This window comes from Pelodiscus sinensis, chromosome 8, assembly GCF_049634645.1.
Source record: "Pelodiscus sinensis isolate JC-2024 chromosome 8, ASM4963464v1, whole genome shotgun sequence".
NCBI classification, from domain to species: Eukaryota; Metazoa; Chordata; order Testudines; family Trionychidae; genus Pelodiscus; species Pelodiscus sinensis.
Genome location: NC_134718.1, coordinates 14167286 through 14181747, shown reverse-complemented (window position 1 = coordinate 14181747; position 14462 = coordinate 14167286). Strand labels below are relative to the sequence as shown.

General features: G+C 41.8%; 1 protein-coding gene across 5 annotated transcripts in view; it reads right to left on the bottom strand.

The window, feature by feature from the left end:
- Positions 1-2039: 2039 nt before the first annotated feature.
- DYDC2 (DPY30 domain containing 2) overlaps positions 2040-14462 on the bottom strand; it is an 18563-nt gene continuing 6140 nt past the window's right edge. For 3 of the 5 annotated variants that reach the window (XM_075934793.1, XM_006129922.4, XM_025188141.2), the window contains exons 2-5: positions 12112-12277; positions 11878-12000; positions 6741-6849; positions 2040-2243 (exon numbers count right to left, since the gene is read on the bottom strand). In XM_075934793.1, coding sequence (XP_075790908.1) covers positions 6742-6849; positions 11878-12000; positions 12112-12258 — 378 coding nt within the window. In that variant the 5' untranslated portion in view covers positions 12259-12277 and the 3' untranslated portion in view covers positions 2040-2243; position 6741. The remainder of the gene's footprint in view (positions 2244-6740; positions 6850-11877; positions 12001-12111; positions 12278-14462) is intronic. The other 2 variants (XM_075934794.1, XM_006129923.4) reach the window with 2 other exon arrangements.

The window sequence follows — 14462 nt, the reverse complement described above, 5'->3', positions numbered from 1 at the left end:
GGACAGAAGTGGATGCCTTATGCAATATGCTATTATGTACTGGGTCCTTCAGGACAAGGGGCTGATATTGTGGGGATGTAGGAGTCAGGGCAGGGCCTTGGGAATGTGTGTGTGTGGAGTTCTGGAGGCTGCGGGGGTTAAGAAAGTGAGGGTTGGGGGATAAAGGGAAGCTCAGGGTGGAGGAGGCCCATCTGGCACAGGCCTTTTCTCTCCCCCCTTAGATCTCCTCACTGCTGCCAGGGGCTGTCCCCTTTCCCCCGTGCTGTGGCCAAGGGCCAGGAAGAGGGAAAACAGTTTAAAGGATACTTACTTGGCTTGCTGGCAGGAAAAATGGCAGAGCCCCAGCCCTGCTTGTCACTCCCTTGATTGTACAGCTGCCCCCAGCAGCTACTCTCATATTGTGTCCCTCTGAACAGCAGTCTCTCCCTTTGCATGTTATGGAAAACTGTCCTTTTCCCCGGGCTTTCAATTGTCCTGGCACAACCAAACCCAGACCTTGCTTTAAGTTAGGTGAAGAGGGAGCTGCACTCCAAATTTGGTGGCACTAGCTCTTACCCTTTAGAAGGACTTCTTGAACAAATGGACTCGCAGACAGACACACACACACACACACTCTAAAATATATACGCAGATAAAGACGGAATGGATGGTGTGTGTTCTGCCATTTACCATCTTAACTGTAGTATGCAGTAACTACTTACTATGCAGTTTTAGCTAATTGTAGATTTAGGGTTTTCTTCCAGAATTCCACCTGACTTCAGGAGAAGTTACATTCAATTGAGGGTTGTAAATTACCTTTCTAGAGAAGCATAATTAGCTATAAAATAGCCTTCTCTTCCTCTCCCTTACCCCATCTGGAATTTCTTACATTATGAAAAGCCAATTTACAGGCTGACTGAAGCTCTTCTATTTAGAGAGAGGGAAGTCACATGCATAAGTGTGTTATGGTGTTTTAAAATCATACATTTTTATTGAGGAATCCCCCCCCCCAACAACTTTTCATCAACATTATTTTGACTGAATACATTAAAGAAAACATGATTTTTGACACTTCATTCAAATTGGTTCCAAAGTATGCATAATAATAATAAAAAACTATAGACAACTGAATGTACAGGATAAAAGGCTTTTAATATCTCAGATTTTAAAATATGATATGTCACAGGAGCGGTGTTAAACTTTATTAAAAACTTCATATAGTTTAAACAAATTCTAAATTTAGTATGTGCACAGTTGCAATTATTCAGAAGATATTTTATGCAATTATTTAACTAGAAATTCAAGATGCTGTTTAGGCAAAATGTAAAGTTGCCAGTTCCATTTGCCTTGTGCCTGAGTTTTAGCTAAAATCTAACCTTTTAAAAAACTGTTCTAAAGGATACACTATTTCCAAAATTAGCAATTACAGATATAGTAATCAAATTGGTATCTGTGGCCCATCATGAGCAGAAAGGAAGACTCTTTCGTACTCATATCCAGAGCACTGTATACAAGAAGACATTAATTTAGTCAATTCACATACCTTATTTTTTGTCTTTATATTAATTTCAGGTATTCACTGGATACATATTTGTCATGTGTAACTACTGTATCTTTGGTTTTCATGTCTTATTCATTCCTAGGTTTGCTGTGTTCTACAAGTCACCTCATCAAGCTTCATAGGAGCTTTGCTTGCTGTGTTCTCAATTAGGGTATGTCTACACTGCATTCCTCTTTCAAGAGGGGAATGCAAATGCAGCTGAGCGAAATTGCAAATGAAACGTGGATTTGACTTTCCCATGCTTCATTTGCATAATCGTGTCCGGGCGCTATTTTGAAAAAAGAAACCCTGTCTAGATGCGGTTACTTCGAAAGAAATCCCTTCTTTCAAAATTACTCTTAAACCTCATTTTATAAGGCGTTGGGGAATTTCGAAAGAAGGGTTTTCTTTCGAAATAACTGCGTCTAGACAGCGTTTCTTTTTTCGAAATAGAATATTTCGAAATAGCGCCTGGACACGATTATGCAAAAGAAGCACGGGAAATTCAAATCCATGCTTCATTTGCAATTTCGCTCAGCTGCATTTGCAGTCCTCTCTCAAAAGAGGAATGCAGTGTAGACATACCCGTAGTGATTCACTCAGCTCACTCTCACTCATGTATTGAGTCATCTTGCCCCTCAGTTTTATCTCTTGATGGTTCTTGGTTTGTTTCAACAGCTTCACCACTTGCCAAAGTGTCCACAACCTTCTCCTTGGTGTTCTTCTGTGTATGAAAATAATGAATTTTGTGTGTACAGACAAAACTAAACATATTTAACACTTTTTGGCAAAATAATCAAATCACATTATCTGTTTTGTAATATTTATTTGCACAAATAATGGTTTATAATATCTGAGGGATGTGATTAGTGTTTTTTCATTGAATCTCTTTTTTTCAGTGGTTTTTGCAATCTCTAGAGAGTCAAAATTAGGGCATAAAAAGCTTTCAAGAGCATTTTACTCTTCAACTTAATCTGTTGAGTAATCTGATTGTATCAGAAACACGTGTACCTATAATCAAGCATATTTGGGAGTATCCGTCCAATAGAGTAACAAAGCTCAACAAATAATATTTAAGCAGCAAGTTAGGGCTGAGATGAATTAGCAGATCAGAGTGGAGAATACTGCAGTGGCTTATCAGCTCTGTGCCAGGATTCAGTCAAATAACAGCTAACACAAGAGCTAACACTTGAAATAAAAAAATCACTCCACAAGTTTACAGTGACATGGCAGTAAAACATGTTTATGATATGAAATGATAAAGCAAAAGAATAGTGTTACTTTTCTATAAATAAGTAGGCATCAACAATTTCATTCATGAATTTTAATATGCTCAGTTCTTACTTTTTTTACCCATGTGCAACAGCTGGGTTTAGTGTATGGTAGGGATGTAAATTCCATTTAATTGGCTAAATGGTTAAACATACTGTTTAACCCAGGGTGGGCAATCATTTTTTTAATGTGGGGCCATGCCAAGATTTTGGTAAATGGTCAAAGACTGCACTTCTATGGAAAGGGTGCTGAATCTGGGACAGTGGATTAGGTGCAGAAGGGAGCTTGGGATAGAGAACTAGTGTGCAGGAGAATGTGTAGGCTCTGACAGGAAGTTTAGGTGAAATAGGGGGTTGTGATCTGGAGTAGGGGCTTGGGATGAAGGGTCTAGGAGGGGGTAAGGATGCAGGAGAGCATTCTGGCCTGCAGGAGAGGTGTAAAAGGGAGTATAGGGTCTGGAAAGGAATTGTGACCTGAAAGAAGGAGAGGAGAGGAGGTACAGAGGGGTTGGGTGGTGACCTGGGGCAGGAGGAGATGGTGGTGTGGGGCAGGCAGTTGGTGGGGAGTGGGATGCCAGAGCCAGGCTCTGGCTGGAAGGCACTTACCTAGGCAGCTCCCAGCCAGCAACCCTGCATGAACCTGAGGCAGGCTCTCTGCCTCTCTGCTGCAGTTCCAGGCTGCTCTGTGTGGCTCTGTTCCAGCAGGGTGGGAGGAGGAAGCATCACATACTGCCCCTACCTCCAGCAAAATTTTTCAGCTCCTATTGGCTGGAAGCTGGCCAATGGGAAGTGAGGGATTTTGCTAGAGGGTGGAGGCAGCACACTAAGTCTCCCCCTTCCTCCCCAGTGTGCAGAACAGAGAGCAGGCAGCTATTTAAACTGGTGTAAGATGCTCTGTAGTAAGGATCCCGGTGAGGTAGCCACAGGCCAAATCCAGCCCCATCAATTAACCGATTAAACCTTCACATCCCTAGGCTATGTCTAGACTGACCCCTCTTGTGCAAAAAATATGCAAATTAGGCGAAGTGTGGAATATTGCCATACTTCATTTGCATAACTAATAAGGCTCCATTTTTGCGCAAAAAAGCCCCCTTGCACAAGAGCCGTTCTTCCTGAAAAAAAGGGGAAGAACAGCTCTTGCGCAAGAGGGGGGTTTTGCACAAAAAGGAGCCATGTAGATTTCTCCTTTTGCACAAAAGTTTCTTGTGAAAAAACAGAGCCTCGTTAATTATGCAAATGAGGCACGGCAATATTCCATGCTTTGCCTCATTTGCATATTTTTTGTGTAAGAGGGGGCAGTCTAGACATAGCCCACACGTATGGTTACATCACATCACTGTGATTCTTAGTTCTCCTTTGGATCCAAATATCCCTATAAAAATCTTTTTGCGCTTCATTAAAAACACGGTTGAGGTGTTGCTCAAAGGCCTGGAATAGGGACTTAAATCATCATTGCCACTACAGGTTATCCAGCACCCTCGGGATCTGACTGGTGCCAAACAAGGGGATTTGCCAAACAAGAGGAAGTCCTTCCCAGCATAGCCTGTATTGCTCCTGGCTAGGACTCCAGCTAAGTCCTGCTGCTGCCTGCCCAGCCATGGATCCCCAGGCTGGAGCTCCATGGCTGCCAGGGCTCCATGGCTGCTGGGGCTCTGCGACTGCTGGGGCTGCTGAGGCTCTGCAGCTGCCACAGCTTCTGGGGCTGCCAGGGCTCCATGGCTGCCCTGGTTTCTAGGGCTGCTGGGGCTCCACGGCTATCAGGACTGAGGTGCCACAGCTGCTGGGACTTTGCGGCTGCTGCCAGCCCCCTGCTATGCCAAGCAAGGGCCAGAACTCCAGGCTGCAACCCCCTCTCTCAGCACAGGACTCCTCCCGCCCCTGCTCCTGCCCTGCGGCCCGATCTTCTTATACCTGGACTTTGTGGTCCAGGAATATCTGTGGTCCTGCCAGACCATGGATGTTGCCAGACCAGAGAATCTTGGTTAAGGGAAGTAAATCCTGTACCTTTAACTGATGATGGCATGGCAGTCTCCCACTTGCAGGATCAATGCTCTTTGACTTCAGTTGGCAAAGTTTCATTCAACGGCACTTGATCCTGAAGAATAACCAACTAGCCTCACCTCCAATTTTCTACTCTCTCTGAGACGATCACAAATCCTATCTAATTTTTTAACTCTTGACCATAACTCTTGACAATTAACTTTGTAAGAATTACCTGTTTATTTCCTCAGTCCATTGTATCTTTATTTTTCTACTACTTCTTTCATATTATATACAACAAGAAATCTGTTACTTACAGCCAGGCAAATATCACAGAATATGTAGTGAGGAGTAATACAGAATATATATCTTAACACACTTAAAACTGTCTTCATCAAACAAGGACACTCCACCAGAGAAGTAGATCCAAATACCCAAGAAAACATGTTTCAATACAAAAATAAAAACCTCTCTCTTCACTCTCCCCTATCTGTTATCTGTTATACCACACTGGACTCCATATTGGGTATCATCAAACAACTACAATCCCTGGGGAACCCCATCCTGAAAGAAATCTTTTCTGAAACTCCACTTTTTACTTTCATGCAAACCCCAATCTCTCTAAGTTTATAAGGAGCCAGCTTTCCCCAGACAATACAGCAACTCAGGGTGGCACCAGACCCTGTCAGCACCACAGACGCAAACTCTTCAGACATATCGCTACTGCTACAATGATCAACACCCACCACAGCACACCTTTGAAGATCCATGGATCCTACACATGCCTATCTTGATGTGGTAAATCTCATCCAGTGCACTAAACACCCCAATAATACCTATGTGGGTGAAACCAAACAAATGCTATGCTCTTGAATGAACTCACAAAGGAAATTAGTAAGACAAAAACACCCTATACCCTGTGGGTCAACAATTTTTACAAAGTGATCACACTTTTTCTGACCTATCAGTAATCATCCTAAAAGGAAACCTCATCAAAAGGTGAGGCAGGGAATTTAAATTCATAACTCTGCTAGGCACTAAAAATCATTGACTGAATAGAGAAGCTGGTTTTATGACTTACTATAACACTCTGTAACCCACTATTACTTCATTTTTTTGTTCTATGACTGTAGAAATGTTAATGGGTCATTCTAGAATGGTCCTTTACAGTGTGTGACAACTACCTAGCTAACCTATCTGGCCTAGTTATCAGCATTTCTTTTGCATGTTCAGAGTTCTGCCTACATAGACTTTCTCCCCCACAGCAATCAGATCCACTGTCTCCTTAACCCCCCAACTTCTGGAGGTGTCTGTGGCCCTGGGCGTGCATGCTCAGTTTTGATGGTGAGCTCTCCATGCTGCTCCAACAGGAAATGAACATTCAAAAGTTCCTGGGGCTTTTCCTGCTCACATTCTCTAAAGAGTCATGGAGTTCAAAGTGCTCCCCAAAGCATTTTCAAATGAGATTTCTATCTCACCACCTGGAGGCCAGTAATTCTGAATTTCAGTGCACAGTGTTTACACTGCCCTTAATTCGAGGCATGAATGTCACCTCTGGCTTTACTCTATTTGGTTCAGGTGGCTGGATAGACACGTCAGGGATGGTCTAGATGGTGCTTAGTCCTGCGATCTGTGCAGGGAATTGGACTTAATGACCTCTCAAGGCTCCTTCCAGTTCTATGATTCAATAATTTAAGTTCCACAAATAGCAAAACTATGATAAATTGTATTCCTAAACTAAACTAAAAAAACAGCACATTTCCAGCATACTGTTTCCAAGACTGATTAAAAATTGACTGTCTTTTTATTTGTTTGTTTGTCTACTGTATCAAGCCACTTTTTCAAAGTGTGTTATGTACGCAGCAGACTACACCTGATAGAGTGTGAAGAAATATTATTGTAGTTCTATGAATGGGGTCAAAGGAAAACATTATTTAGACATTAGTTATATTATGAGATATAATACTTACTCTAAATAATAGTCTCATCATCCTCTACAACGGTTGTCAAAAGGGGGGCTCCAGACTTGTTGGTAAGCTCTGTTATCTTGTTTCTTGGATACGGTTCGATCATTATCTTCTAAGATAAAAGTTACATTTGATTAACATAAACAAAGGAAAGACATACAGAGGTTTTGCCATTGACTGCAGTGGGAGCAGCATTAGCTCTATGTAGAATATTTTTCTAAATTCTTTTATAGTGAGTGTATGCTTACACTACAAACCTAGATCAGCCTACATTAGGTCAACTTATAGCCACCACAGTAATTAATGTGCTGGTACACATCCACACTACTCTCCTTGGGTCAGTGGTGCAGGAGGGAGCAGGGAGCAATGGGGGGTAGTTGCTCGGGCTTCTCACCCCAGCTCCCTGCTGGGATCAGGGTCCAAAGCCACCTAAGATTTAGCCAGAAGTTGGGTCCATCCATCTGTGCCTTGGCTTCCAGCCAGGAATGGGGTCCAGCTACCCACTTGTACAGAGGAGCAGGGAAGTAGTTGTGCTGCCATGCTTTCTTGTCAATTTCATGGTTTCTTCCATGAAATTGACAGGACAGCTAACGTAAGGGACTCAGGATCTACACACACATAGTCTTGCACTAACTACACTAACATAAATCTTATGCCCCTCGTGGAGGTGGGTTATGTCATGTCAGCGTAAGAGATTCTTACATTAGTAGAAGGAAGGATGTAGTGTAGACACTGACATAATTAGGCTGACATAAGATAACTGGGTAGTGTAGACCAGACCTTAGTGCTGAGGACTTCAAACTGGCAGGAAAAGTAGAACTTCAGCATATTATGTCTTAGCAGCTCACATGTCTATTTGTCATTTCTTCAGTATCCAACTTCACTCCTGTTGCTGGTTCTTTTTTATGCCACACAAGCCATGAAGAGCCAGCCTCTAGAGTCTCATCTATATTGGAGAATTTACCTCCATTGTGAATACTGGTTCAGTTCCACCAATGATTGGGACTTTAGGAGTCTCTGGTAGGATGTACAAATCCAAAGTTGGGCGGAAAGGGGTTAAATAGTGTACTGGGCCCAGGTAACCCACTCTTCCAGACCAACATGCTTCCACTTGGGAGAAAGCTTAAAAAGGGACGACAACAGCTCAGAAGGAAGAAGAAGACAGTCTTTTTCCCTAAGGGCTCCTGAACAAGAGTGTTGAAGAAGTCTCCCATGGAGGAAGGGAACTGAGGGGATGAAGGTTTAGTTGTCTTTTTATCCCCTTTTGTTATCTTATATTGTACTTGGAACCATGGGAAAAGACATGTAGAAGTGACCAATGTGGTAACTCCAAGGGCATGCCAAGGTTCCAGACACTGATTGGTTCTCAAACGGCCCTGAGCCAAAGGCAGATGGAGTTGGAGGGCTTGGGCTCCCTTATCAAGTGTCCCTGCTACAGGAGGCAAGTCTCATTCCCCACTGCTTTCACTCCCCATAAAAAGAGGGCAAGACCATAACCTGAGACAAAGCTAAGCCCATATACACGGGTGAGAAACTGGACTAACATCCCAAAACACCATTCCTTCTCCTTCCTGCCCTCTGCCACTATTCTTGTTTCCTTCCTTTTCCCAATTAATTTACAGCATGAGTAGGAACAAAGGGAGCTGTCATTATGCAGAACAAGAGCTTAAGGAGTTTGGCTATCCAGACTGTTAAGAACATGTTATGAGAAAAACTTTGCTTTGAATTTAATATGGTTTGTTAAATTATCTATTTTTCTTGTAACCATTTCTGACTTTTATGCCTTATTACTTGAATTAATGTCTTTGTCATTAATAAACTTGTTTTATTGTTTCATCTAAACTAGAGATGTGAAAGATTAACTGGTAACCAGTGGGAGCTTGGGCAGCTTCCTGCCTGCCAGAGGCAGGGGGCTGCTTCAACCCCACAGTCTCTGTCCATGGTGGGTTGCTCTGGTTTAACCAGTTAACTGATTAACAGGGATTTTACTTAATTTAAACCAGTGTGTTTGAATTAAAGTGTTTGGAAAACTCCATTTGAGATAAGATTAGTGTATATAATTTCTAGGAATAAAATGACTGACTTTATACATGAACTTGCTTTGTCCAAGACATAGCTGAGCAGTACAAAACCTACCTTTCTGGGGGAAAATCTGGGAGTAGGAATATGCTGTGGTCATTTTGTAATATAATTCAAATCCATAACAGCCTGAGAGTGACTGGCAGGCTGGAAATGCACACAGGAAATGCACTCTTCCCCTCCCACACATCATTTCTCTCTTTTTCCTCCTCTGCTTCCCCTTCCCTTATTTATTCATGATCTGGACTTCTAATACTCCAGTCATCTGAAGAAGTGGGCTTTGTTCATGATACCATCTATATGTTTTGTTACTCTTTAAGGTGCTACTAGACTATTTGTTGCTTTTTACGTTTTTCCTGTTATAGACTAATTCAGCTTCCCCTCTGAAAATGTATATTGGTCAGAGATTTTTTTTTCACACTCTTGACTGACAAAAGGGATAGTGTGCACATAGCCTAAGCCTTACAGATCACATTCTTTACATCTTTCAATGGAAGACATTTTCTCAAGCCTTGTAGTGGCTCTTTTGTACACCTCTTCAAATTTTCAGCATCCTTTTTAGAATACGGGCACCAGAAATGTATGAAGTATTGTCATATCTAGTTTATAAATGACTTATACAGAGGTAAAAATCTCCTCCCTGTTCCTGTTCATTACTCCCATTTATATGTCAAAAGATTACATTGCCCTTTTTGACACAGGATTGCACTGGATACTCATGTTGAGTTGCTCATCCATCATGTGTAAGGGGACTGTTAGCCCCTTACTAAAACTCTGTGGGAGTTTTTGGTTTGCCAGCTCCCAGAATCAAAAGGGGAAGGGTCCATGAGAAATCAGGGACCTGAGACAATGGAAAGCAGCCAACACTCCAGCTCAGCCTGATTGACAGGTTGGACAGGCCAGTGAGAAAAGAAAGAGGCCAGGACCCGTCCTCCCTGTGAGCTGGGATTGTTCAGGGTCTCTCTGAGCAAGGAGAGAACTGAGAGACAGCTAAGAGCAGTGCAAGCTGTGTGGAGAAGAAGTCCTGCAGCAACAGAGCCAGGCACACACAGCCCAAGGAGCGCAGACTCTGTGTTGAGCAGCAGACTGGCAGTGCTCAGAGAAGCCAAAAGGGACAGAGAAGCAATGCAAGGAGCTGGAGACTGGCAAAGCAGCACAGCCTACAGCTGGGTGTGGTGAGCAGCTGGGACCAGCAAAGTGCGGGGAGAGGCTCTGGGCAGGGAGATATCACCAGCCAAGAGGCCCAGCAGGCCAGACTGGGAGAGGGGTCTGGCCACTTAAGAGCTTGAGGCTGTGTGGTCACTGCCAGAGCAAGTGTGTCCAGCCTGCAGCCCCCCTGCAGCACATCCAGGGCCTCTAAGGGGCCTATAAGGAAGAGACTGTGAACTGTCCTTACACTTTGCAGACTGCTGTTTTGATGTCCCTGTGCTACAGAGCAGGGCTGTGTGTTCTCATTTAACCATTCTCATTTTTTTCTTATTCTTTTCTCTTTAATCAGTTGATGTTTAATAAATTGTATTTGCTTAGAACCTTATGAAATGATCACTGGGCTAAGAAAGCATGCAGTGTGAAAAGAGCACCTCGGAGTGGGGACACCCTAACTCCTGCCCCTAGTGACTACAAGGTCGGGGATTGAGCCCCAGGAAACCTGGACCCAGCCTTGTTGGGGTTTCGAGGACTCTGCTACTCAGGAGAGTGGAGGGGGAGCCCTCAGGATCAGGAAGCTGTGGGGTAAAGGAAGTGGGAGAGGGGACTCAGATCCTTTCGCTGGTCCATTTCACCGGGGTGGTATAGAAGCCAGGAAAGTTCCCCACAATTGCGGGACCATTCCCCTGCTTACAATGACCCCTGACTCCTTTGATGAGTTACTGCTTCCCAGGGTACAGTTCACCACGCAGTAGGTACAGCCTAAATTATTTGGTTCTAGATATATAATTTTGCAGGTGGCTATATTAAAATGGATTTTTTCGAATGGGCCCAGCTTACAAAGGATGCTGATCACACTTCATGATTGCTCAGTTTCCCTCATCATTAAAACTCTGCCAATTTTTGGCTCATCCATACATTTATCAGCTGTGCTTCTGACATAGTATTAAAAATGCTGGCAGTCTCTTTATGTTAGGTTTTCTAATGTGTCTACCACTGATGAAATGGGATCAAATGTTATCAATGTTTAGAAAATATTTCCCAGTTTAGATTAAGGATATTAAAGTCTAGTCGACTAGTCGACTATCCAATAAACATTTGCTTATCGGATAGTTTGACTAGTTGATAGGCACTTCCGCATTCCTCTGCCAGGGCTCTTATACATTTCAAAGGAGGAATGTGGAAGTGCCTATCGACCAGTTGATGGAAATTCCATTGACTAGTAGACTAGACAATTAACTGCATTTTAACATCCTTAGTTTAGATAAGACTCTAGAAACATCAGATAGGGAAGTGACAATATGAGTAAACCTGGACATTACAGGGATGTTGAATATAATTGTGAGCTGTCAGATTATAATCAAAATTTCTCTCTTAGCCAGGTAATTGGGGATAATGTGAGAATTCCTTAGCTCTTGTCTATAAGGCTATGTCTCTCTGCAATGCTATTTTGGGATACTGGAGTATCCCGAAATAGCTATCCCGTGTCTTCACAGCAAACCCATTATTTCAGGCTCGCTATTCTGACATTCCTGTAAACCTCATTCCATGAGGAGTAAAGGACATTTTCAGAATAGAGGTTATTTTGAAATTTGGAACCATCTACAAAATAAGATATTTTGAAATAAGATTGAAATAAGATAAGCAATTTGCGAAGCTCAAATTGCGTCTCTTATTTTGAGCTATGGTGCAGTGTAGGTGCACCCTAAAATGGAAATAAAAATTATTTACTTATCTATTCTAATTGAAGGTGTATTATGAGGATTTTTAAAATATTTTAAAACATTTTAGATGAAAAATACCGTATTATTAGATTAAGAATGTTATAAACGTTAAATATTTGTCAACATTAAAGCATGTCAAGATAGTAAGATTTCAGTTTTAAAATTTAGTATACAAGATTAAATTTTCAGACCTGATAATGTGTTTCAGTTTTCTGCTTGATCAGGAGCTCTTCTGCTTTCAGTTTCTTTACCATTTCCAGTTGTAGCAGAGCCGTTGCATGTTCATGTATCAGATGTTCTCTCTCTACCTTCCTCTAACATTGGAGAAAAATGATAACATTGACCAATTACAAAATACGGAAACTAAAATCAGCCACGTTCAGATTATATGATAAAAAGATTTTTAAACATTAAAGGAAATTCACCTCTTCTTCTTTATTTAATTTTTTCTTATATTTGTAAAGCCAGTATGCCAGATAATTAATTGGGTCTACTGGTCGATGCTCTGCCACCTCTGCAAGTCCCTCAGCTAAGCAGTTTCCTATGCATTTCTTGAGGTACTCTGTATCCATTCTTCTCTTCTACCAAGCACTGTATCAATATATTAAGTGAAATGTTTTAGACATTATTGAGTGAGAGCATGCGCACTAACAAAAGGTTTCACATGGACATTGGTGGTCATGTAAACCTCTTCATTTAGTTGGTAATACAGCTCAACCCTGACTTGGAGAACCATTTGTGGTAGATAGCAATGCAGTCAATACATTCTTCGATGACACAGCCAAGAAAGGTGGCAACTGAGTTGCTGCTTTTAAAAACAGATTTATTCTGATACTAATGATACATTTTACATAGCCTACTGAAGACATCTGCTGGTAACCATTTTTGATAACACCTAGCTTGCTCCTCTAGAAATGAAAGTCCTTGTATTGCACTTTTACTAATTAAATTCTACATCAATATTGGTAAAATATTACTCCTTAAGTATTGTTTTATTCCCATTGGCTCTGCAGTATAACCATAATTAGTGTAAAAACACAATCTGCACGACACTGAACCAAATACAGTACAAAACATCAGATTTATAAAGCAGCTTCTACGCTAGTCTAGATAGTCAAAATGTCTTTACCAAAGAAAGTTTAAAAGATAAAAAAAAAAAAACTTACTAACAGTGTAGTACGGCAATTATGGAAATATGTACTGAACCCTAAGTGTCTCCAACAAGGAATGCAAAATTCTGTTTAAACTATTAACCAGCAAGGTCTCCCATATAGCTGCTCAATGCCAGCAGGAGGGAGCTTTCCTGCCCGCATAATTAAACCATCCACAATGAGCTGTAGCAGACACAGCAATGGAAGAGCATCTCCCAGCAACATAGAACTGTCCACACCTGCTCTTTTGTCAGTGAAAGTTATGCTGGTTAGGGTGTGTTTTTTCACACCCTTGACCAACCAAAGTTCTAAGCCTGAGGCTACGTATACACTAAGAGTTTTGCCACAAAACCCTATGCAAATTAAGTGCGGATTAGCATTTTCTTGCACTTTATTTGCATACTTTCTTCAGATCCATTTTTGAACTACGGGTTTTTGCGCAAAAACAAGCAGTGTGGACGTTTCCTTTTTGCACAAAAAACCCTTTTTGTGCAAGGTCGGTATACCTCCTTTTTTGAGGATTAAAGATCTTGCACCAAAAGGGGGTTTTGCTCAAAAAGGAAACATCCACACTGCTTGTTTTTGTGCAAAAATGGATCGGAAGAGAGTGTGCAAATGAAGCATGAGAAAATGCTAATCTGCACTTCATTTGCATAGGCTCTTGCGGCAAAACTCATCGTGTAGACGTAGACTAAGGGTATGTCTACATTGAATGCTACAGCAGCACAACGGTGTTATACTTCAATGTACACATCACCTCCCTCAATGGGGAGGGAAGTTTTCATCGACTTATGTAATCCACATCCCAGAGAGGCGGTAATGGAACAAGTCTTCCATTGACCTACTGCTGTCTACATCCGGAATTAGATCAGTATAGCTACCTCCCTCAGGGGTGTGGCTTTTCATACCAGTGAGACTTAGCTACAATGATATAAATTCCTAGCAGGTTTCAGACTCAGGGTGCGTCTACCAGTGTTGTCTTCAAGTCGTCATTGTCAAGTCCAAGTCGAGTCTCAAGTCACTACAGTTCAAGTCCCAAGTCGAGTCTCAAGGCTTAATTTAAAAAATGTCAAGTCACTTTTGTACAAGCCATCAATATCGATAAATATCGATAAATAACAATAATCACTATCTGTTTTCATTTATTAACATAAATCCGAATCGTATTTGCCGTACTTGCTAACTACTAGTAGTCTTGTTTAGTTTTTGACTACTCAGCTAAAAGGTAACAAACTACACACTTTGGCTGTGTCTAGACTGGCAAGTTTTTCCGGAAAATCATCTGCTTTTCTGGAAAAACTTGCCAGCTGTCTACACTGACCGCTTGAATTTCCGGAAAAGCACTGATGATCTCATGTAAAATCATCAGTGCTTTTCCGGAAAAACTATGCTGCTCCCGTTCGGGCAAAAGTCTTTTTCCGAAAGATTTTTGCACAAATGGGCCAGTGTAGACAGCACAGTACTGTTTTCCGCAAAAAAAGCCCCGATCGCGAAAATGGCGATCGGGGCTTTTTTGCGGAAAAGCGCGTCTAGATTGGCCACGGACGCTTTTCCGCAAAAAATGCTTTTCCGGAAAAGCGTCCTGCCAATCTAGATGCGCTTTTCCGAAAATGCTTTTAATGGAA